The sequence below is a fragment of the Dipodomys ordii genome, unplaced genomic scaffold (assembly GCF_000151885.1).
Source record: "Dipodomys ordii isolate 6190 unplaced genomic scaffold, Dord_2.0 Scaffold1, whole genome shotgun sequence".
Lineage (NCBI taxonomy): Eukaryota > Metazoa > Chordata > Mammalia > Rodentia > Heteromyidae > Dipodomys > Dipodomys ordii.
Window position 1 is genome coordinate 8,777,945 of NW_012267217.1, and position 26,913 is coordinate 8,804,857.

At 32.2% G+C, this 26,913-nt stretch overlaps 1 protein-coding gene across 2 annotated transcripts in view; it reads left to right on the forward strand.

Moving 5' to 3' along the window:
- Positions 1–26,913, forward strand: part of Klhl1 (kelch-like family member 1) — a 249,553-nt gene that overhangs the window by 71,502 nt on the left and 151,138 nt on the right. The window contains exons 2-3 of one of the 2 annotated variants that reach the window (XM_013028584.1): positions 15,542–15,724; positions 22,282–22,418. In XM_013028584.1, coding sequence (XP_012884038.1) covers positions 15,542–15,724; positions 22,282–22,418 — 320 coding nt within the window. The remainder of the gene's footprint in view (positions 1–15,541; positions 15,725–22,281; positions 22,419–26,913) is intronic. The other variant, XM_013028661.1, reaches the window with a different exon arrangement.

Consider the following 26,913-nt stretch of genomic DNA (forward strand, 5'->3'; position numbering starts at 1 on the left):
TTTCTTTGTGTTCTAGTTTATATAATTTGATAAATGCTATTAGAACTCTTATTAGAACTGCTTGCCTTCTAACCATCCTTTCATACTTCAAACAATGAATTTTATAGCCTTACAAAATGATAGCTTTAGTTTGACTGTACATTTATTTTAGCTCTTGCCATTATACTTATTAGAGTTGCTTATTTATGAGATCAGATAATAATCTATCTACCACTTAATCAGAAGTGTAATCCTGACTCTGGGATGTTTCATTTTTTTATTTTTTTTAATGTAAAGATACTGTTCAGAGGGATTACAGTTGCATGAGTAAGGTAATGAGTATATTTCCTGTCAAACATTGTTACCTCTCCTTTGTTTTTTTTCTGCTCAATTCTTCAACATGTTTTTTTTCTTTTTGTCATTCAGTTTAATTATCCATATAAATAGCTAGAAATAGAGATTCATATCTTTGTAAATATTCTATTTATTTTGTACATATATATCATTGGGGACAATGTAAAATTAAATGTATCTTCTGTGCTCCTATTTATTTTCTAGTGCTTCTTACATTAATCACAGAGTAAATAATACTTAGTGTGGGAAAATGTGTGTATTCTGTTTTGCAATCATACAATTTATCGTATATATAAAGACATCATCTGAAATTATTGCTTTTGGTATTTATCACAAGTAGTGAGAAAGTAAGCCCACTTGATTAAGTCTCAATTTAGAATGGGCAAATGATCACAGTTCATGGGTATGAAATTTGTTCTTTCACATAGCTGAGATTGAGCCATTAGTATCTGTCATATAACAAGTTTCTACTTGAATTAAGTAATTCATTGTAGACATTTGTTTTTCAGTGCTTTCCAAAGACATTCAAGTATATGAAATTTAAATATGATACTGAGACTTTATTAAGGAGTTTTAGTTGCAGAGTTCATTTTATAACAGAGATTTTAGATCAAACCCCCAAAATACATGACATCAACAACAATGGTAGGCTACGAAAAAGCCACAGAGCCTATTGTCTCACTTTCTTAAGATATTTTCACCCTGATAAAATTAAGGGGAAAGTATTTCACTTTGGCTATGCTTACATCTTGACCTTTAAATTACAAAAGAATCCATTGGTAAGATGGAATCTTTTGCTATTATTGAGTTAATTAAATAGTGTTAAAAATTTCCCTAAAGCTGAACAGAATAGTAATGTAATAAAAAATTGACATTAACTTATGAGTTCTCTTCAATTCCTCCACTTTTTGTCAGAAATAGTAGTGAAAGTTCTGTGTTAAACCCAAAACTTCTTTCAGTGTTAAAGTTTAAGGTATATTTTACTTTTACAATGGTTATATCTATATTTTACATTTTGTTTCTCACTGTTTCTTCCATATTCATCTCTTAAATTTTATGCATTTGGATTTCATTAAGTAGTAATTTTCAACTTTACTTCAGTAACTAGTCTAGAGTTGTTTATAAACAATATCTATAAATAATATGAAGTTCTATGGAATTATATGAAATATCTTGAAAATCGCATTTGAGTTAAATGATAAAGGAAAATCAAGCACCAGTGACTCACACCTATAATCTGAACTACTCAGGATTTGAGATCTGTGTTTCAAAGCCAGTTCAAGTGGAGAGCATGTGAGCTTCCATCTCCTCTATTAACCAACAAAATGCCTGAGTAGGGTTGTGGCTAAAGAGTTAGAAAGATAGTCAAGCAAACAAGTTGAACAAACATGAGACCCTGAGTTCAAATCCTAGTAATAACGTCAACAACAATAAAAATAACAAATACAAATAAAAGTAAAAAAGAAATGTGGTATGGTACTGTTTTCAGGTTGTTATGTGAATGTATATGGCTTTGGGCCTGGTCTGAGAGATACAATAGTTCCAATTCTTTAGCCTTTGATCAACTTATTCAGTAAATCTCCAGGAAGCTTCGATGCCTTGCCTTCATACTGGGGGCTGAATCTTCCACCTTTTCTTTTTCTGCAGGTCCTGGGACTTGAACACAGTGCCTGGGTACTGTCCTTGAGTATTTTTTGCTTAAGGTTAGCACTCTACCACTTGAGCCACAGCTCCACTTCCGGATTTTTTGGTGGGTAACTAGAGATAAGAGTCTCAAGGACTTTCTTCAAAAAATTGATCAAGTTTCAACCTTCTGAGTAGTGAGGATTACAGTTGTGAACCATGAGCACCTGGCCCATCCCTCGTTTTGGGAAGGTTTTAGGTTCTTGGATTGAGCAGGTACTTGTGTCTCTGGTTCCCAAGTTTACAGAGGACAATGTGGATCTATCCACCACTGCTCACGTCAGCGAATCTATCCAATTCCCTCATAATTGCACGCACATTTTATTGCTTTTTGTGTCTAAAGAAGCCTACCATATAGCATAATTATGGGTTTAGTAAAAGCCTCAACCCTTTTTGTTTTCTTTTCGGTCCTGGGGCCTGAGCTCTGGGGGCCTGGGCGCTGAATGCTAGACCTCTACCACTTGAGTCTCAGTCCTTCTTCCGGCGTTTTCTGCTTATGTGGTGCTGAGGAATTGAACTAAAGGTTTCATGCATGCAAGGGAAGCACTCTACCACTGAGCCTGCTCCTCAACCCTAGCTTCAACCTTTTTAACAACATGTTCCAGTTTCTCTCTTCCTTCCCAGGGATCAACAAATAAATCTTCCTAATGACATTTCCAGAGAAGGAGAAAGTTTTCCAGAAAAAACTATATACTGAAGTTCAAAGATGAATGAGTATGTTAAGGAGCTCCAAAGTGAAAAAGACAAGATATATAAGCTTCAGGATTCCAGCCCAAAACATAGAAAACTTAAATAATGAAAATAGCAAAATAATATAAACTTTAGACAACAAAAACTGAAAATAATAAAATATGAATTGTTAAGTTAGGAAATAAATATCAAAGAAAAATCCTTTGCTACCAAATGACAAAAGAAATTGTGAGGGATTGGAGGAAAAGGACAATTAAAAATACAATGAAACAAAATATGAAAGCCTTCATAACCATTTTGTTTTTATGGAAAATTGTGGTGTATAATAATTTTAAGTATGCTGTAATATTAGAAATATACTCCATACTATTAATATTTTTGGTTCTTTACAAGCTTTTCATTTATTATATGACATTTTTTTCCTGTTCTAGTGCTTGAACTTTGGGGCTGGGCTCAGTCCCTGTGCTACTTTTTTGCTCAAGGTTGTTGCTCTAACAGTTGAGCCACATTGCCACTTCTGGCTTTTTCTGAGTAGTTTATTGGAGATAAAGAGTCTCACAGACTTTCATGCCTAAGCTCACTTTGAACTGCGGTCAGCTCAGTTTCCTAGGATTACAGGCATTAGGCACTGAAACCAAGCTATAATGAGAACAAATAATTTCTTTGTATGCTTGAACAAAACAGTAAGCAACATATAAAACATGCTTAAGAGAGACTGAAATACAAATGACAACAAAGTAATTCAAAACTGAACAACTAGAATATCTAATACATTGAACAGCAAGAACTGAATTCTAAGCTTCAATATGTTGAAGAACTAATATTTTTAAGAACAGAAATCTTACAGTAATGTCCTCAATCTGATCTCATTTTTCTAATGGGCATTGTACTCACAAAAGCTATATCAGAACAGTAAAAGAACCACACTTTCCAGATAGAATTGATGTAATTTAATAAAAAAAGATCTTACATAGAAGACTGAAGAAACAAACCTAATTCCTCATTTCATCTTTCACTTTTTCTCTACCATAAGAAGTATAAATGAAAAATATTTTCAAGATGGAGGAGTAGAAAGTATCCTGATGAGAACAAACCAATAAAATAAAGAGGGAAAGAAGGTAAACAACTATTCATAATTTCAGTAATTGGTCCAATAGTAATACACTAAAGCATTTAGTATTCTTCTGGGCCTTGAACTCTGGGCCTGGTACTGTCCCTGAAACTCTTTGTGCTCAGTTGAGTGCTCTACAATTTGAACCACAACCACTTCTGGCTTTTTCTGCAAAGTTTATTGGAGATAAAAGTCTCATGGACTTTCCTGTCCACGCTTACTTTGAACTCTGATCCTCAGACCTCAGCCTCCTGTGTAACTAGGATTATAGGAATGAGCCACTGGCACTCAGCTGCATGTTGCATTTTTGTTTCCTACCTTTGTTTAAAAAGTTAGGGAAAAACAGTGTACCAGCTCAAACTTTCCTTACTTGCTGTTTGAAACATCAGCATCTTTTGTTTCTTCTAATATCTCAGTGACAATTTCTTAGATTCATATTCCAATTTGATTTGGGAACTTTAATATTACATGATTGTTTATTATTATTACTATTACTACTACTATTATTATTATATTATTATTATTATTATCTTAGGGTCTCAAATCTACCACACCAGCATAAAACCACTGTGCTACAACCCGTGCTTGGCCACTTTACTATTTTACTTACAGTCATTTTGTGATTTGACCTAATGAACTGATTATACATACTGCCAATAATCATGTGGTATTTGAGATTATCATGGAACTTGTTAACTTGACCCAAAACTTTAGAATGCATCTTCAGTTCCCTCATTAAACTCACCATCTTTATGTCTGCTGATACTGAAATCTAAATAACCCACTCTCTCTTACTTTCACATACTAACATTCTAAACAGCCAGTTACTTTCTCAATAATATATTCTACCAATCCCCATGATATAAGCCTACTGTCTCACATAACTCTTTCAATGCCACTTCCTCATAAAAGAGAATGGTTTTCTTTAACCAGACTTACTTTATTATTTAGTTTTTTCCATGAATTAGCTTCTCTTCTTTTTCTTCATGAAACTTTTGTTTACGAGAATAGGAACATTCCATCTTCTCTTTAATGCAACGGATCTAGATTTTAAAATAAACCAGTATAGTTAATAACAATGAATATGTACTTTTTGAATAAGTGAATCAAATATGCATATCAAGCTCACAGCACAGACAAAAAAAAATGGAGCTCATATACAGTCTGACTTGCCAACATTTATGTAACCATTTAGAACCCACGCTCTTATTTAGAATTTCCTTTCTTTTTTGTTTCCACTTCTAAGATCTAACCAACTTGACGGCGCCTACCATCAAGCTATACAAAGGGAATTGAATTTATATCCTAATTTTGTTATTCAAATTCCATTTGTTGTCTATGACAAAATGTACTTTAAAAATTACAAATATGTTGCATTGCCTCTATATTTTTATAATTCTAAAGCTTTAAAAGTACTCTGTTGTTTCTTTTTCTTTACCTGTGAAAACTTTAATGATTTCATAAATTGCCCATCTCTCAGTAAAATTTTGATTGCTATATAGTGAAATGAATTCAATTGTATCCCATTATCTCATAATACTGTTTATTGCTGTTTAAAAGCCCTTTGATATTAGTGGCCTTGGTTTACTTGTCTTTCTACAATAATTTGTTGTTATTGTTGTTCTTGCTGCTGCTGTTGGTGTTGTTCATAGCTTCTTAATGGCAATGCTGTGATTGGAATGTCTCTTTCTATACCTAGAGGTGGGCACTGGTGGTTTATGCCTGTAATCCTAGCTACTCAAGAGGCTGAGATTTGAGGATCATGGTTCAAACCCAGCCAGGAAAGTCTATGAGACCCTTAGCTCCAATAAACCACTAGAAAACCAGAAGTGATGCTGTGGCTCAAGTGGTAGAATGCTTGCCTTGAGCTGAAGAGCTGAGGCATAGCACCTAAACCCAGAGTTCAAGCCCCATGACCAACAAAAAAACAAACAAACAAAATTCTGTACCTAATCATTTACATGGTTAATCTTAAATTCGAAGTTTTTTTTAAAATTCACCTAATACAGTACATTTTAAAAAATCAGTAGATGGAACCATATCATCTTTATATTTTACAGCATGATATAATTATGAACACTAATTATGAATTTAAAATTCAGAAAGATGAGAGGAATAATGTGGTGTTTTAGGAGAGGTTATAATGATATTGATCCTCTTTGATGGTGTCTTCTATTGCAGCTCCACAATTTTCTAAATTGATGAAGATTAATTAATTTGATCACATCAAAATGGCAGAACCATACTAGTGAATAATTTACGTGCCTTCTCTGTTTTGGCTTGTGTCTGCAACTCAAACACTTGGTAGATAAATAATCATTACTATCAGCTTCTGAGTGAGGGATAAGAGAGATGTGAGGAGAATTATAGCAAATTTTAAATGAGAACCATACACTTATGCACGAGAAAGCTACAGAAAACCTAGATCTGTTATATGAATGCTTAAGTGACCATTCATATAACAGATGGTTAAATACAGGCTTATGGGCGGGGTACAATCAATGATAAAGCCAAGTGTATACAATATAGGTCTTAGTAAATAAATGCATGTAAAGGGTCTCTAAACTTACAACAGTTATGAATTTTTAGTATTTAATTTTTTAATGTGTAAAGTGACAAAATACCAGAGAAGTTGAATTTTATTACTAAGTCATAGTTTAACAACAAAGCATACATATTTTATGCAAACATGAATTCATTTACAATGTCTAATTTCATTTAAATTGAAATCTTAATTTTTTGTTATGGTTGTCTTTTATATCCTTATCTCTTATATACAGATAGTTGTTTGGCTGTTAAAAAGACATTTCATGGTGAGCACTAGTGTTCACTCCTGCAATCCTAGCTACTCAATAGGCGAGATCTGAGGATGGCAGTTTGAAGGCAGCCTGAAAAGGAAAGTATAAGACTCTTTATCTCCAGTTAAGCACTTAAAAACCAGAAGTGGATCTGTGTCTCAAAGAAGTAGAGTACTAGCCATGAGCAAAAAAACTCAGGAACAGTGCTTACATCCTGAATTCAAACTCAAGATGATAGTAACTAAATAACTAAATACATAAAATGTCATATCTTCTTATTAATTTGGATTTTTAAAGTTATTTTTTATTTTTACTACTTCTTTTTATTAATTTGGTCCCAGAATATCAGTTCTGAGAATAGGTACAGGATAAATGTATAATTAATTAAACTGTGAATAAATTATTAGTGAAGAAATGACACATATTTAAATACAAAAGAACACATAAGGAAATTCAATTTAGTAAAGCAAAATTATTGATTGGATCCTAAAGTTTCTAGGCTAAGCATAGATCATGGAGCTGTATTAGTGATTCTGGAATTTCAGCATTCATTAGATTCACTATGCACATCACGATGATACTGAATACTTTGTATTCCTAACATGTTTACAGATTAATTGATGCTGTTTCTTTGCATGGCAACTCCAAATACATGCTTAATTCCTATTTTATTACACTTCTAATATGAATTTTTTAATGAAAAATACTTGTGAGTAAACAAAACTTTTATTTTGCTTTGATTTGTAAGTAAGCTTAAAAATATATTCAACAATATTCACACTTTAAATCCAGTGTATTTCCATTATTTTGAACTTTTTAGACTAAGGATACTTATATTTATGAGCATATTATATTTTTGCTAATCTAGCAATCTATGCTTTAGTTTAATTTAGAACCATTTATAAAATTTCAAATTGAGGCAAAGAAAATCTTCAGTATTAAGAAGAAGTGAAACATTAATTATATAGGACCAAAGTGGGGAAATACTTTTTGTAATTTATTTTATTGTCCTTTATTTAAAAAATGACCTGGTTACAGTGATATGAATATTTTTATTTTGTTATATTTCAAGATGAAGAGAATTATTTTTGTTTCATAGCTGCAATAGTAAATAAGACACCTTTTGTTTTTGATGTTATACCAGTTTATATCTCCAGTGTAATTACTATAATTTTCTCATTTTAACAATGTATCAGGGAAAAATAATAAATCAATAACCAGTGTCCCTTCCCTAAGAAAATTAACTACTGATTTAATGTATTCCGATTAATTGAAAAAAATTACACAAACACACACATATACACACACACACATGCACACATATTTGTTGGTCATGGAGCTTGAACTCAGGGCTTGGGTGCTATCCGTCAGCTCTTCAGCCCAAGGACAGTGCTCTACCACTTGAGCCACAGCACCACTTCCAGTTTTCTGGCTTTTTTTTTGTTGTTTTGTTTTATTTTTAAATTGGAGATAAGAGTCTCACAGACTTTGCTGACCGGACTGGCTTTGAACTGTAATCTTCAGATCTCAGCCTCTTGATTTTCTAGAATTATAGGTGTGAGCCAACAGTGCCCGGCTCTGCTTAATTTAAAGAACAATTGAGAGATTATGAATTGGATAGATACTCTTGTTATGGCTCAAGTTTTTGGAATTATGGTAGCAGAACTTGAGGACATAAATATGCCTGTGCATACAGATTTTTTTTTTGCATACAGATTCTTGAATAACATTCAAACTTTCTTACTATCTTAAAATACATGATACTTTCATCATAATTTGATTTTTTAGTTAATATCCCATGGCAATAACACAAATTTCACACATAACATTTTTGTCTAGACTTACTCAATTCTATGTTCAAGTAAAATTGACCTTTAATACCAATTTTAAAGATAGATTCACTTTTGTTTTCATATCTTATAGGAATGGGTAGAAAGGTATGAGGAAGGAGAATGTGTTTCATAATGCAAATATTAAAATATTAATCACCAACTGCATTGTATTAAAATGATATTACAAATTTATCAAAATTCCAAGAGTATCTTAGTAGCTGGCTTTCTTCCTCAAATTTGTTTTCAAAATTTTCAGCATTTGAATGAGATTTTCATCCATCCTGGTCATTCTGAGAACTACAATTTTCACTTAAAGTTCTTAAAATATTCAATTATGTAATTATGGACATTCAAAATTCATTTAGAACAATTAGTCATACCCATAGATTATGAATATTGATTAACTATAGTAGTAATAGTAAAGTATTCCAAATAATAAATATTTTTTATGATTATAAATACTATTTTTGTTCTATATATTCATGTATAATAATCATTGCTATTATAATTATATTATGATGTGCACATAGGATTTGACATGGTAAAGTACTGTAAAATATATATTAATGTAGTAACTCAAGCACAAAATCAAAAAGTTTTGATGACATTCTAACAGACAAATCAATTGATATTGAAAATTTGAATGTCATAAAGCTATAAGTAAAATTTATTATTATTATTATTAACTTTAAGTAGTTTTACAAGGAAGTTGCCAGTTAACAAGGCAGTTTATGAACACAATACATCTTGATCAACATCAGTCTTTCAGCATTCCCGCCTGCATCGCCATATCCACACCTTCCCTCTCTCTTCTTAATTTTATAGGATATATGTTGGATTCCTGTCTGCATTTACCCCATCTTGTGCTCTTAATTGGTCTAACATATTCCCCTTGATGCATCCTACCCCTTTTGAGAAACCATTTTCTGGTTTTATTTGGCTGAACTTCGATACCTTTTTAAGGAATTATACATTCTGAGATCTCCCTTTGTTTAATCTACCATTTTGATAATTTATAAATTATACACCTTTTCATATTCTAGTTTGCTTACTTCAATGTGTGTGTGTGAGTGTGTGTTTGTGTGTGTGAATCTCAACACTTGTTAGAGAAATCCTTACTTAAAATAGCAATTATCTTACAAAGTAAACTTGTACCCCAAAGCAACAGTAACTATTTTATGCATTTTTCTTGGTTCTAAGTAGCAATACCTGGTAGTTGAACTTAATCCATTGTATTTCCATCACCTAAATACCTCTCTTGAGAGTTTTAAAAAGATTTAAAAATGAGTCTTCTAGGTACAACTGAAATGCTGGCTTATGCTATGAGAGTAATATGAGTTATAGATGTTTTCCTTATTTAATATTACAGTACAAACTGACTTATTTCTTTTTAAAATTTCTTCTCTTTTCATCCTTTTGGTTTGTAATTTTACAATTTTTCAAATAATGATGTATGATTTTAATAAAAAAATAACATGTACAACAAAAACATTGTAAATAAAAGCATTCTCACTAGATTTAAATTTTCTGACATATACAGTAAATTTTTAGGACTAAAACCTCATTATCTATTTATTTAAATCAAGCCATCATTCACCCTATTCAGGAAATAATTCTTATAGTGCCAAAGAGCCACAGAAATATGGCTGATCCTGTTTGACACACTAAAATAATTGTTTAATATTTTTTAATCAAAACAAAAGCTAAATCTTGTTACTCAAATGAAACAAAAAACCTGACTGCTTTCAAGTTTATTTTGCCATTTGAATTCTGTGATTAGTTTCTGATGTTTAGCATATCAATCATTATTTCTTTAATAGAATGAATGTCATAATTTCATTCTGTTTTTCCATACTTAATATATATTATGACAATTTACAGTTTTAGTATTAGTATTTCATATATATCTGCACCTGTATATCTCTATAGGTATATATATATATTTCTTATTGTATTACTTTACAATTTTCCTAAATCCATTATCAAAGATATTTTCCTTTTCTTTCTTTCATTGGACCTGTAAGATGTATATTTCACATACATCAATAATAATCCATAACCCAAATATTTTCTAACCACAATCTCTGTGCTTGATAGTCTGTTAGCCTTTGGGGTTATAGATTTGATTGCTTGTTTTTCCGTTGTTAGATGTTCTGAACAACACATTTTTATGTATGTTCTATAAAATTGAAAAACAAAGAAAATGATCAATTAAATAAACAAAGAACTGACATCTTCTATGGCATATATTTCATATATTCACTCCATAAATAGTTGTTGAAGTCATAAATTATGCTACATAGTAAAACTGTATTTAAGCCCCAGAGTAGCTCTAACCCTTTAAGCTACAGAATGTAAAAGTGAATTGTGTACATATAGTTAATGTCAATATGTTTCTGATGTTCTGACTATAGAAATCTGCATTGAAATATACAGAGAAAAGCATTAAGATGTACTTTAGGAGCTGGGTGCTGGTGGCTCATGCCTGTAATCCTAGGTACTCAGGAGGCTGAGATCTGAGGATTGCCGTTCATAGCCAGGAAAGTCTGTGAGACTCTAATCTCCAATTAACCACCAGAAAACTGGAAGAGTCCCTGTGGCTCAAGTGGTAGAGTACTTGCCTTGAGCTGAAGAGCTTAGAGATAGCTCCCAGGTCCAGAATTCAAGCTCCACAACGAACCAAAAATTAGAAATAAAAATAAATAAATGAAAATAAAAATAAATAGAAATCAACTCCAAGGGATTTTTTGTATTGTTTGCAGTTATTTAATTTTTTTCTTTCTTTCTTACCTTTTGGTTTATTCCTTGTTGTCACTGCTTATTTATTTCTATCCCTTTGTCTTGTAGATATGTTTATCAGATTTTGGTAAGGGAAGGAGAAATCACAGAATCGATGGGACTAAGGACAAACCAACTCAACAGTGATATGATATTCACCATTTAGTATGATACTAGCTAGACAATATGTTGGAAATGAACTTGACAATTTGTGGCGGAGGAAAACTGGGGGGAAAATGGGAGAAAATGAGGGAGGGAGTACACTTCAAAAAGAAAAGAAATGTACTTCTTCCATTACTCATGTAACTGTAACCCACTGTACAGCTGCACATCACCTTTACAATAAAACAAATTAAAATGAAATCTGAGGATCATGGTTTTAAAATCCACCTTTACAGAAATCCAAGAGACTCTTTTTCGAGCTAACCACCAGCACAATGTTGAAAGTGGAAATACATGTAGCTTCAATAGTGGAGTATTGTCTTAATTAAGAAAAAAATAAGAAAAGAATAAAACCTGCAAACATGAGACCTAGATTTCAAGTTTTAGTAGTGATATTAAAAAGATAAAAGTTGGATTTTTCTTTCTTTTCTTATTGTTTTGTTGAATATTTTATTACCTTTAAGTAGTTGTTCAAAGAAGTTGCCATTCACTAAACAATTCATGAATGCAGTGCAACTTGATTAATGTCACCTTAGTCAACATTCTCACCAACTCTTCCACCTCACTCCTTTATATTTATGTAATCCTGACAGGAAATATTTTAAAATAATCACTATCCTAAAATTCTAATGTCTTTTTTGTCAGATTAATAACAATGGATATTTGATGCCAAAGAAATTAAAATAATAAAACCTAGCTTAAAATCCATGATTGTTCTGATGTGGCAACTCATTTTTGAATGAATTAGAGATCAAGGAAAGTAAATTCTCCTCACATTTGAGGCCAGATAATGATTTATGTGGATATGTACAAGAGACAATCAAATAAAAACACTACAGTATATTAAATGACCTTGAAGAAAGTGACCTATTCTTAAACATGAGAGAGAAACTTAAAATTACAAAACTTTTAGAGGAAAAAAAATGAGAAAACTCAGAAAATTTAGTGTGCAAGGTTACTTTCTACTCTGTCAATACTAAATCAGTTAAAGTAATTTCTAATTTGTCAGAAAAGTCTCAGGTCTGTATTATATGCAAGGTTGCTTAGTGTAGTTACATAGTAACTGAAAGTAAGCAGCCTTCTAGTTTGGAATAATTCTCTCAAATACTTTACCGTTTGGTTTTATTTTATTTTAAGCTCCATTATATGTATATATATATATATATATATATATATAAGTTGAAAAATACTAAATTATTTTGAAATTTCATTTAATTTATTGATAATAATGTGATGATCTAGATGGAGTCTTTGTCCCCTTACTCATTAAACTATGCTGGAGCTATTTTTGCTGATCTATGCTGCATATATTCAATTTTAGACCATATTCATGTATTCTGGTTTCTACATTCAAACAGTCTCCTTGGGGAGAAATGTAGCTTTTCGTAGCAACCTATATTGCTGACTCAGTTCTCCTTCAATTCATGAGTCGGAATATTACATACATTCATGCAGATTTAGAAGGTCATCCAGAGCTGCATTTTGTAGCATTCGATTTTGATGTTCTGATGTTTGGAAAAATTCTACTTTGATTTCTCTGCCTGTCTGAGTCTGAATTTCTTAAACACAAGTTGAGAAATTACCATATTTGAGAAGCACTAATTTGAGAACTTGAAAAAAACAAGCATATGGTGTAGCAAAGTCTGTATTAATTACAAATATTTACAGGAAATTTTGTAAAGTCTAATGAAAATAAACATCTTTTTATATAAATATTGTAGATGACAGAAAATATTAAAAATGGTAATAAATTCAGTTTTTTTATGCTTATCTAGAATTTTTTCTAGGATGTGCCATAAGCACAGGAACATCTTCTGGAAACAAATGTATATGCTTTCTTAACAATAATGAATAGATTTTTCGTATGTTTACAAAACATTTAAAATTTTGCCTAGAAATGGTACTAATAATTGGATTTTCTTTCTCAGAAAAGAAAAAAATCAATTACTAGAATATTTGCCAAACATATTTGCTGGTGTTATATAATTATATGTGTTTCTCAACTAATTCCAATTTGGTTGTGACTCATGATCTTTCTGACATGAACTTTCACTTTTAGTTGCTAGTATTTTTATTTGAAATGGTTCTGTTATGCTTAAGAGACTGCCCTATAATTTTCCTCCTTGAAACATATTTTCAACTTTTATTATCAGTGTCATATTCCACTTCATAAATAAGGTAGAGGGTATGTTATCTTTTTATATTTAGCAACATCTAAAGAATTCTGTTTGTTACTTTTCACTGAATTCATTCTGAAGGGTGGGTAGATCTACATTCATCATGTAATATATAGTAAAAAGGACATTTGGCATATAAAGACAAATTTATAAGAAGCAAAGTAAAGTTTCTTGAGTAATGACAAAATCAGAATCATCAACATACCCATCACCCCAAACATTTTTCAGTTATTCATGGTAAAGCATTCAAAGTAGTCTTTTCTAAAGATTTTATGTGTGGTTATTTGCTGCAATCTCACCCTCCACTGCAGGAAAACACTAAAATGTGTTGTTCCAACCTCACATTCTATACATTGACCAAAATGTCCTAGTCCTCATTGCCCTCTCTCCTCCCTCTCCTCTGCTAACCAGCATTCTACTTTCTACTTTCTATGAGACTGACTTGTTTTGATTCTTTTTTTTTCAGCTTAGACAAAAAAATAATAATAGAGAGCTTTTACTTCTCAGTAAACATAAAATGTAATAAAACAGGATCTACAAATTTTGTCCCATTATATTTGAAAATAAAACCATAGCCATTGCAGTGGATGCACAGATATGTGAGGCAGAAATTATTCAAAGAAGGGCATGCTACTGTACGGGCTGGGGGTACTGGTACTTGCCTGTAGCTTCTTGAAGGATCGTGTCAGCTGAACAGAAGTTTCCTCATTTGTACTCTTCTGAGCTGCTCCCTCTCCCTGCTACCAATGCTTGATTTAGACACTGAGATATGTTTGTTTGTGTAGGATAATTCTGAATATGATTCTCATTCTTGTTGTCCTTATATAACTGACAGTCTTTAAGGTAATATTATATAATAATGTCTTGTCAATCCTACATCTTCCTTCTTCTTTGTCCTTTTCTTTCCTAATGATTTGTCTCTCCAATCATCCCCATCATTCCCAATTATATCTTTCTTTGTCTTATTCATTTTGGCTTATTTTGCATAAGATGTATATAATTATTTCTTTTTTTTTTTTTGGTCGGTCGTGGGGCTTGAACTCTGGGCCTGGGAGCTGTCCCTCAGCTCTTCAGCTCAAGGCCAGCGCTCTACCACTTGAGCTACAGCACCACTTCCGGTTTCCTGGTGGTTTATTGGAGATAGGAGTCTCACGGTCTCTCCTGCCTGGGCTGGCTTTGAACCGCGGTCCTCAGATCTCAGCCTCTTGAGTAGCTAGGATTACAGGCGTGAGCCACCAGCGCCCGGCTGTATATAATTATTTCTATGTGTTCTATCCACTACCATTAGATTCACCTTTATTGCTAGCCCAGCATGGGATGATCCACTTATAAAATAGCATCTTATCATCTGGGGTTACTCAAACCAGCAACTTTAACTAATTGGAATTCTCAGAATGCAGATCTGAAACCAATTTTAGCATCATGATATCTTTAGTATCATGATATCTTGCCTCTTTACTGGAGGCAGGACTTGTTTAGATTCTCCCTACATGTAAGATCACTCAGTGTACATTTCTGAATTTGGGTAGTATAATTTTGCATAATGTTTTACAAGTATATTCATTCTGCCACAAATGTCAGGATTTCATATCTTTTATAACTAAATAGTTCTCTGCTTTGTCCAGATAGGTTTTCTTCAGTACATTTTAACATTTCAGTGTTAATTAATTTTAAAATAAGAATGCTAATGATTTGTGATTTCTGTGACATTTTTAGGTTTACCAATTTAATATACCAAAAACACAACCAATTTTTAAATCAATCCTAAATCAAGGAAATAGATGGTTTTAAATTATCATTATTGTTCCCTAGAAGAAATATTTTAAATCAATGCTTATTTTTCACTTGTTTCATTGGATTTACATATAAAGGGACACATGATAACTTTCTAAAAATTTCTAACAAATGTGAATATCAGTCTCAGATCTTACTGGCATTCTGTAAACATATATATTGTCTTGTATGTGTGGTTTACAGGTTGTCTTCAACTAGCCATTCAATGGCCCCTCAAAGTGATTTGGACTCCAATAGTTCTGAAGAGTTCTATCAAGCAGTTCACCATGCAGAGCAAACATTTAGGAAGATGGAAAGTTATTTGAAGCAGCAACAGCTTTGTGATGTCATTCTTATTGTAGGAAATCGAAAGATCCCTGCACACAGGTAACGTCCTTTGTCATAAGAGGAAACACACATTCCTATGTTTAAGATAACAGATGTGTATGTCGAAGGCAGATATTTCTGATCATAGTAGTAAGAGTGTACATTGCTAGCAGATATTTGCTGTGCTATTATTTATCTTTTGGGAAAACTTACTACATCATTTTCAACGGTGAACTACTTTTATGAAATTAAGAAAATTATATATTGTAACAATCACAATCTCTTATAGTTCTTATTGGTAAATTTAGATTATAATATATATAATTTCAAAATTTACCTAAAAATTCATACTTGTGCCTTTATGTTCATTAAAACTAATGTAAGCCCTAACTGATATAATTCTGATATAATTCTAGCTGTTTAGGAAGTAAAGATCTGAGGATTGAGGTTATTAGCTTTTCATCAAGTAGATCAAAAGCCTGAAATGGAGGCGTAGAGCAAAAGATAGAATGCCAGCTTAAGTGAAGCAAAATGCATGATACCAGTATTGGCCCTCACACACAAAACAGTAAATATACGGTAATATTTTTCAGACCCAACATATATGACATTTAATACTCTAGGGCTGGGAAGGTGGCTCAGTGGTAGAGTGCTTGCCTTGAATGCATGAGGCCTTGGGTTCAATTCCTCAGCAGCACATAAGCAGGAAAAGGTGGAAGTGGTGCTGTGGTAGAGCACTAGCCTTGAGCTGAAGAGCTGAGGGACAATGACTAGGCCCAGAGTTCAAGCCCCATAACCCCCTCCCCAAGAAAAAAAAAACTAATAAAATGTTTCCAGGGGATCTGATTCTCAGCTGTTAGACTGTAATCCTAACTACTCAGGAGTCTAAGAGCTGAGAATCAGATAATGGTTCAAAATCTGGGCAGACAAAAACTGAGAAATTCTAATCTACAAAACCAGAAAAATCCCAGAATTATAGTTGTGGCTTAAGTGATAGTGTGCCACCCTGAAGAAAAATCCAAGCAAGAGTGAAAGTCCTTGAGTACAAGCCCAAGTACCCACAACACACACACACACACACGCACACACACACACACACGCAGAGTTATAAGTCCAAGCCCAAGTACCAACACACACACACGCACACACACACACACACAGAATTATAAATTCAAGCCCAAGTACCAACACACACTCACACACACACACACACACAATTATAAGTTCAAGCCCAAGTACCAATACAAACACACACACACACACACACACACACACACACACACACACACGCACAGTTATACTCATTCCTCAGAAAGAACTTTTTATAATGTTTTTTTTAAATGCATCACTATCAAGCAATTGGTTAAGGGTAAAAGTAATAATTGGAACAATCTACTTTATAACATTTTACTATCTTAAACAACGTAAACAGAAATAATCTGTATGAGTAACTTAGACAGTAATACCCTGGAGTAGGTATATAGTATGACTTATTTTTGCCAATGAAAAGTGTGATTGCAGAAGTATCTTTGAATAGAATTACCCTATTATTTTTCCTATTTTATTACATCTAATCATTCCTCTCTCACTCAATTTAATAATTTGTACCTCAGAAAACAATTGGATTAGAGAAGGTAAATTTTGTTTTATTTCATTTTTCCCAAACTTGTGGATATACTTTTAATTTTGTGATAATACTTATTATTTATGTTAGTAGTATTTAGAGCAACATGCTTTGTACTATTTAAAACAAACATTTCTTAAGCATACCCTACCTATTATCAATCTCCTCCATGTTTGTAATGCCTAATCATGAAATATGATGATTTTCTTCATAAACTTTTCAGTATTTCAAAGTAATTATGAACAGTCCATAGTTACTATTATAGTTACAAACAATTATAAACAAATATATGGTCTGCTTTCAAGTGAAACAATAATTTTAAATAGCAATTTCACATCAATTTACTTGGAAAGAGACAGTTACTGTTAGGCCAAATGTAGTTTAGGGTCAAATTAGAGCTTGAACAGCTCCTTAAGTATTCTGAAAGATTTTCTGAGAAATTATGTTTGAAATCAATCTAGTAAAAAAGTAATGCTGCCAAGTTACAGGGTAATGATATTATGAGAATGTAAAGAATTTTTATTTAAATATGTGGTTGCAAAAAGTATAGGAATATAGACTTTTCTATAGACATTTTATATTGGAAATAAGAGATTAAACCATGAATATGGCTCAAAGATGATATAAAAGACCTAGAAAACCAGTAGGAAAATGTGGATCTGAAATACAATGTATAGTTAGAAGCTAATATAACTTCTTGATGAGTAAGAATAACAAAAATAAACCTAATAATAATGATCATTGTTATTATTCCACAAAAATTAATTCTTATGGTCTTAATATGTTCTTAGTCCAGTTTGACTTATTTTGTGCATGTTTTAAAGGAAAGAGAAACCCATATTTTCCCACTGTTTTCTCAAGGAGTTATAAAAAATAATTTAAAAATTTACCCAAAATATCTGTTCCATAATTGACGTGCAGGGGATTCAAACCCAGGCAATCTGAGTAAGAAGGTACTCTTTTTGACAACCTCAGGAGACTAAACCACTATTTTTATGATATGATATATACTTTAAAAATGCACAAAAGATAGTTATTATAAAACTAATGATAGATGAAGGTGTTCTAGTTAATTTAGACATGAAAATAAAGTGATATGAATGTAAAAGATGAACTGAAAAAATCTTGAAGATGAGTTAAAAGAGGTTCCCTTTTAATACTCACTTAAGTCTGGAATTGATTTATTTATAGAATGTCCGTAGAAGAAAGAAATACAGACTAGGGCACAAGAATCAACAAAAATTCTGTTAAGTGAATTAAGTCAGGCGCAGAGAGACAAAGGTGACATGCTTTCTCTCATATGTGTAATCTACAATTAATTCAAAACTATAAGTAAATATTTTGGGTAGTATGCAAGTATACACAAATGTGTCAGCTGAAATATATCAGATTAAGGGGAAAATTCAAACAGTACAATTCCTCAGTAAGGCAAAATCATAGTTCAACTAAAGTAAACACTAGGAAACAGGTACTTGAAAAGTGTTGGAGGGATGGTAGAATGATAAAAAAAGAAGGGGGTATGTAGAAGAAGGGGGGTAAAAATTTCAATGTATGTCTTACAAAATGAATTAGAAATAGGGAAAGACTGGTTTGGGAGGGATGGATGAAAATGTTGAGAGGGATAACACTGATAAAGATGCATGTTATTCATAGAACTTGGTTGAATGACAACTCCTTTGAACAATTTGTGTGTGTGTGTGTGTGTGTGTGTGTGTGTGTGTGTGTGTGTGTGTGTAGACCAACTTCCTCAGAAGTTCTGAGGCATGGCAAGCTGCATGTAATCACATACTCTAGTAGGGACCAGCCCATTGATCCTTGTGCCATCCATCATCACTATTGGATCTACCCACAGATCTAGAGGGAGAGTGATATTGAGGCTGGAGTCTCAAGGGAAAAGAAACAGAAGCATAATAACTATCAGGAAAAGAGAACACAGCTATTGTTTGGCCAAATGCAATTTTCAGAAAGAACAATTAATTAACTTACTGTTAGGATTTCACATCAGTGCTCTGGAGAATGGCTGTAGTTCACAAAGGACAACACTAAATAAATATATCCTATTCCAGGAGCAGTTTCTGCAAATATTCTGGATACAAGTTACATTTAAGTCACCATAACAATAATTATTAAGTTAGTACTGAAAAATGATTCTTCAAAACCTAATGTGAAGGCACAGTTTAGAGGCCTGTGAAATCCACATGGTAATGAAAGGGTCAAGGCAGGGAAGTGGAAAAAGTCACTGAATCAGGCAGTAAGACGAGATAAGAATGTCTGCACCACTTTCTAAAAAATAGATTTAAAGAAGTAGGAAGTTAAAAATGTCAAACACTGTCATAAATTGAAGTGGAACTTTAAAAACGTTAATAGATTTCTGAGGTTATAAATTGGTAGTGACCTTAATAAGAGATTTTCTAGAGAAGTTGTGTTTATATACTTATTCATGCAGTATTTTCTCTTGCTTCTCTTGCACTAATAGAAGTTAAATATGTGCATGTAAAAATATCAATTTCTGTTACACACTAAACCCCTCCTCTCAAATCTAATTCAAATCTTATGCATCACTAAAATACAGCACACAATTTCTGCCAATAATATTACTGACTTAATGGTATTTTATATTACAGTGGTAAGGAAATTTTATTTAATGATTACTTTAAAATTGAATACTGTAGGGCATAAATTAACATATATTATATATATATATATATATATATATATATATACTACAGAATGTGACAATCTTGATTGCGTGAATTCAAGTAAGTGAAATTTATGTTATAGTCCTACTTATTCCTGTGAAAAATATATGACCCCCAATTTATAACAATAGAATCTGTATTATACAATATTACATGCAGTGCTTTTGCTGAAACATATTGTTTGATATTTATTTATTTATTTCGTATAAAACAAATATGTGTGAAGTAAGTTTTTTGTTCTTTTTTTAGTTTGGTATGTGTTGAGGCAATGTTATTTTTATGTAGCTGCATTAAAGCTTGAATTGAAATTAGGTATTACTTAAGGACTAAGAAATTTAATACTAAAATGTTATCCTAACTACTAGTCATAATAAAATACTTAAAAGCATAAATCCCATAATGGACTTCAAAAATATCTAAAGAAAGCTTGCACTGAAGAGAAGGAATTTCTCTCTTTATTTGAATTAAATTTAAATTGCATAACTTGTATTTTGTATAAAACAAAACACACAATAGATAAATATGTAGAATAAATAATTTTAAAACTAGCCCTGACTAAAATTAATTAAAATTCAATAACAGTATTGTATATTGATTTTTCTTCTTTTTTATCATATAATTTTGTTAAAGTAAAAATTACATTAAATATTTACACTTGCTTTGCTTTTAAATGTGGCTTTCATACTTAATTCTTTTGACAAGCCATTGTCAGTCTTGAATACTTCCACTTTCTGAAACAGCGTTGCCTACAGTTGTTGTTTTCCTCTACTTTTTCCTGCTCCAGCTCTGTCATCTGATTATTTTCATCAATCTACCCACTACTCATGTATACCGTCACATATGCACACAATTATATTCTCATCCTGTACCAAACAAAAAGATATTTCTGTATTTCTAAATTCAGCAATTGTAAAGAATAGTCATTAATTACCATGAACGTTAAAAAATCTAATTTTCTTGTTAATAAGATGTAGTAAACACTTGATATTTTAAAATTCATACAGCAACTTAAGATGTCCAAGGCACACAGGAAACATTAAACTGCATTAAAGTAACACTGAATAAAATAAATAAATAAATAATGTAATAATTGGTCAAAAAACTAAATATACTAGCAATAAGGTAAACATAGAAGTACTTATGAACAAAATTACCTAAATGTGAATAATTCTCCCTTCTTTGCTTCTTATTTTCAGGGGAAGGAGAAATAATGTTATGCAACTGAATTTTATACTATATTAAAAAAAGTTATAGAATCTAGATCATGGTCAAGAATAAGTTATGTCAATAGAAACCAACTTAAAGATGACTCATGTTCAAGTGTTCAGAAAATGGCATAAATAGAACTGTATTCAGTTATATAAATATTTATAGAAAAGCTAGATAGGTTAAGTAGTACAGTAGAGACTATCAACAGATTTGGCAAAAGTCAAGTAACTACAAGAATGTATCAGAAGAAAATTTGAACCTAAAATAAATATGGCACAACAACCAGAGAAGCATTTTTAACTGTAGAAATTCAGATGAGGTAGGGAATGAAAACAACATTTGCAGATAAATCTCAAAATCTACTTGAAAAGAATTAAGCAATATTTCATGAAGCTCAGAGAAATCAAAGGCAGAATAAAAACTAAATAAATCCATCTTGGTCATATCACAGTTAAGGGATTAAAATTCTAAGACAAAGAGGAAAAAAAAGAAAAAGTCTATTAAAAAATAATGTACTTTGTTTATGAGAAAAAAACAATAAAATGAAAGATTAGTGTAGTTGAAACTGAATCTAGAAGATAATGAAATTATATTAAGTCTTTAAAATAAATCTAATTAGAATTGTGTATTAAGTGCAATTAGCTTTTATGAAGTACTGTAGCTTCTGCTAAAAAAATATTTTTAAATAAATGAAAGCTTGGACAAGGTTTGCTTTTCAGACTTGCATTATAAAAAGTACTGAAAAAAATTGTTCTTGATGTTTGTATAAGATTAAGCTGATTTTTCCAAAATAATGAAGGATACCAAAAGGTAATGAAAAATAAGATGAAGTAAATAAAAGGAGTAAAAATCTCCATATGAAAGAAAAATCAGATTTTAAATGATGGAATGAAATATAGGAAAATACTCTAATGCTCTGTGAAAAGGTGGAGGATAAATTTTGAGCTGGTTAGTAAGTCAGAATCCAGAAGGCAATCAACAAATGTTACATATTGGTAGCTCTGTTCTTTGTACTGAGTTCTGATTAATATAGTGATTTTCTGTTTAACTTTTATGACTTAAATCAGATCCTGTGACTTTTTCAGGCTGGTTCTGAGTTCCGTTTCTGACTATTTTGCGGCCATGTTTACAAGTGACGTTTGTGAAGCCAAGCAAGAGGAGATCAAGATGGAAGGCATCGACCCCAATGCCCTCTGGGACCTTGTGCAATTTGCATATACAGGTACAGTGAGAAAATTACACGACTTCACTGATGTCTTATCCATTTCAGCTCATTGCCTTTGAATAAAGTGTAAAAGAAAAGTTTTACCTGAATCTTTCCATGTTTTCCCGTGAACAATATCCAGTAGGAAGACAGAAAGACTAATATTTTCATTTGTCACTGAAACTTTTGTTGTGTATATACATACATGTATACTACCATCTTTTCCAATATATTTAAAGTTGTATGAAATAAATAAAATAGTGTAATGAAATTGGTAGATAAATAGTTTTAAATAAAATGTCCCTGTGTTCAGCATGTCTGAAATACCATAGTAAAGTCCTTAAAGCAGGCTGAGATAGAAAAGTGGACTGAATTTTATAATATTTCTCATACCAAAAACGTAAGAGGTAGCATTCTGAACATCAGCCGTTGGAGCTAATGCTTAATGAAGAGAGTGAATGAGGCTGAGTGCATTATAATTCAATTTATTTGCAAGTATAACAAAATAGAAGAATGAAGCCAGTACCATTTTTTTGTTTTTTTAAAGTTTTTGTTATTAAAAAAACTGTACAGGGGGGATAAAGTTACATGAGTAAGGTGATGAATACATTTCTTATCAAACATTGCTACCTCCTCCTTTGTTTTTCTCCTATTATCCATTCCCTCCCCACCTCCCCAACTCTTCCCTCCCCCACCAAGTTGTAAAGTGCGTTTTCAACATAGTGTCTTGTACATCTTAGTGTTAAAATGGATCAACTTATATCCTTATTTCAGCATTTTGTTACTTCCCTTCCTCTTCCCAAATTACAGTAGCATGTTTTTAAGAAGGGGGAGTGGGATGGGAAGAGTGATAGAAGGGTTGAAGTTGATGGGAATGCATGGTTTATTGTGCATACCTATGACAATAAATCTTCACTTATATTTGGTAATAAAAAGAGAAAAAATAATAATGATGATGACTCTCATAGGGGCTGGATCTGGGTTGAAGTTGATAGGAATGCATGGTTTATTGTGCATACCTTTCACAATAAATCTTTTGTATTTGGTAATAAAAATAGAAAAAATAGTAATGATGACTCTCATAGGGCTGGATTCACAATTTTTCAAACTAGAGTAAATTTAAAATACAAATTTATTTGTTCAAAAAAAAAAGAAAGAAAATGTGCCTTTAAAGGTACTCAAAGAAAGAGTTAATATTTTGTTTTTGGTAGTTCTCCCTTGCTGTGTTGAGATAAAACAATATGTAATTGTTATTGAATTTCATTCTAAGAAATCCTTAAGTGATAGATTAGTAGAGAAAGGAAGTAAAAATGTTTCTATGTACAAATTTGCTTAGAATATTTGGGTGGTAAAAGGATCTAATTGTCTTTTCCTTTAAAGATGTGTTACTTTCGCATTAAACCATTCACAGACTATTTCATGTGGAGTCTGTAATGAGTTGACAGAAACAATGAATATCTTTCAGAGTTCTGAAAATGACTAGCTTTGGTGCTTTCCCTCTACTAAAATGACATTCTATTTGTCTTTACACAATATAATATTCATTGCATTCAAATGATTTTGTAAGCATTTGTCAATTGTTTCTCAGTATATAAATATTATCTGTGTCTCTGAAAATGCAGTAATAAATAAGCCATTTGTTTGTTTTGTAGAAGCTCACTGCTCAAGTGGAAAAATAATATTTAGATGGAGAAAATTATGTTATAATACCAATATTTAGGAGGAGTTAGAAGACATTAATAGTGCTGTCCAGAGCATTAGTAGTGATTTAAATCATTTCAAACACATCTCCATAACTCCTAAAGGAGAACAACCAGGGGACACAGTACCCTCTTATGAGTGAAGACCAAGCAGGCAGTACAAATTGATGGTATTAATCTGGGTTTAATTGTGGAAAACCCTCTGAGATTGAAAGAGTTACACAGAGCATGGTTTCATTTTCAATGCACAGGATCTTAGTTGGAGGACCTGAATTTTATAACATTTCTCATACTAAAAAAATAAGAGGTAGCATTGTGAACATGAGCCATGGGAGCCAAAAGGCCTGTTTGAATTTGTCCTTTTGAAGAAATTATTATATTATACCTCTGTTAGCTATGCATGTTTTAAAAAGAGCAGTTCATATATTCTTAGTGTAGAAGAGCATTATGAAAGATAAGTACAAATTTTGTCTCAATGATTTTTTAATAATATCTTGATAAATCAAAATATTTGTGGTACAGTTGGCTCATGAGTGGTTTCCCAAAGACATGCCAGGAAGAGTTAGAAATACTGAGGTCCAAGGTTAGCCTTGGACAATAAGTCAGACCCTAGTTAAAAAAATCTGATTTTTCTTTGGGTCTGGTCTAATTCACTTAATATAATTTTTAAAGTCTTTCCATTTCTTAACAAATGGGGCCTGTGTCATTCTTTCTGATGGAGGTATAAAATTCCATTGTGTATGTAAACTACATTTTCTTGATCCACTCATCTACTGAGGGGCATCTGGATTGGTTCTACATCTTAGTGGATGGTGAATAATGGTGCAGTAAACACAGTTGTGTTGGTAGCTTTAGTATGGCCTTGTTTGTGAACATTTGGGTAAATGCCCCAAAGTGGGATTGCTGGGTCATACGGGAGCTCTATGTGTAGTCTTTTGAGGAACCTCCACCCTGCTTTTCAGAGTGGTTGGACAAGTTTACACTCCCACCAACAATGCAGTAGGGGTCCCTTTGGCCACATCACCTCCAGCATCTGTTTAGATTTCTTGATTAGGGCCATTCTAACTGGGATGAAGTGGAATTTCAGTGTTGTTTGTATTTGCATTTATTTCATGGCTATAGAAGTTGAGCATTTCTTCCTTTTTAAGTTTTTAGCCCACTTATAACTCGGGCAGTTGTTTCTTTGAGGATTTGTTGGTGGTGGAGAGAGAACTGGAGGTGTGTCTCAAGGTATAGGGCCTAGTGATTTCAAGGGCATAGTGATTTCAAGGCCCTGAGTTCAAACCCTAGTACTTACAAAATAAATAAATAAAAACCAGTAAATCAAGAATCTACTTCGACAACTTCATGGAAGTAAAGACACCAGAACTTACACTGAATTCAATTCTGCTGAAGCAAAAGGGTGGGGAGGCTGAAAGGTAAAGGCATGTAACACAGTGATCCTTTGTGTTCTTGGTAAATTGGTTTTGGGAAAGGGACACTCTATTTTTTCCCATGTTTATGGTAACAGCTTCACACTTTACCCAAAAATGTGTCCTCTTAAATTCGACTCCTTCCCTTCCACAAAAAAAAAAAAAAAAAAACAGAGAAAAGGGAACTGTCTCTCTTGAGGATTACTGTTTGAATATAGGTTTTTCAGGTATTTGAGAAAAAAAGATTCAATTCATAAAATCAGCAAGAGGTGTTTTCTTTTGGTTTGTTTGTTTTATCACAGAAAGAGTAGGTCAATAGTTTACAATTATAACTTCTAAAGTAAATGCTCTAAGAGAGGACTAGTTCTAGAGGCACTCCAGTTTGAAATCACCTAGAAAGTGAGCAAAGCACAGAACATGAGGATATGATGTCTTATATATTTTATTACACATTTTATAGACTAAAAATATGTGGGAAGTTTATGTATAAATAAAGGCATAACCACAAAAAATGCTTTAGAAATGTTTGATGTTTCAAGTATTAATTAATATGATCATCTTGAAGTGAACATATATTTTTGTATGTTTTTAATTTGAATGAAGTCACAATTATTTTATGCAATGTGCAAGACCTCTGTACTTCTTAATGAAGCCTTGTCTATGAGATAAAATAACTTGCAAAACATCAACAGTGAGACAATAGGTCTGTTATTACAAGATGAACAAAAGAACCTGAAATGAATGATTTTTCTCTCACACAGCTGTGCTTTGGTAGAGTATCAATCATGACAGGAGTCAATTGGAGTGACTTTTAATGGTCTTGTCCTCAAAATATGTAGGTACTTTAAAATGACTACCAAATTGTAATGTACAAGTTTGTTCTGTGATTATTCTGTAGTTTCTTGCTCCCCCTACCAGCCATGCATATGCTAATGCTGGCTTCTTGCACACAGAAAGAATACCTGATAACTTAAGTATATTAAGTATAGCTTACAGATTCTGGTTCTTCGAATACATTGAATGGCAATCAGGTTTTATTATATGCCTATGTGTATTCTGCCCTATATTGAACTCTAGAAAACAAAATGCTGAACTCCATACTTATTCTGCCTTTAACATATTATGAAATTGACCACATAGTATATTTTTGGAGTAAAGATAATTATTTATTTTATTTTATTTTAATTTTTATCCTTTGTCAGTCATGGGGCTTGATCTCTGGACCTGGGTGTTGACCCTCAGCTCTTCAGCTCAAGGCTAGCTCTAAACCACTTGAGCCACAGTGCCACTTCAAGTTTTCTGAGTGTTTTATTGGAGATAAGAATATCATGGCCTTTCCTGTCAAGGTTGGCTTTGAAACAGGATCCTCAGATATGAGCCTCCTGAGTAGCTAGGATTACA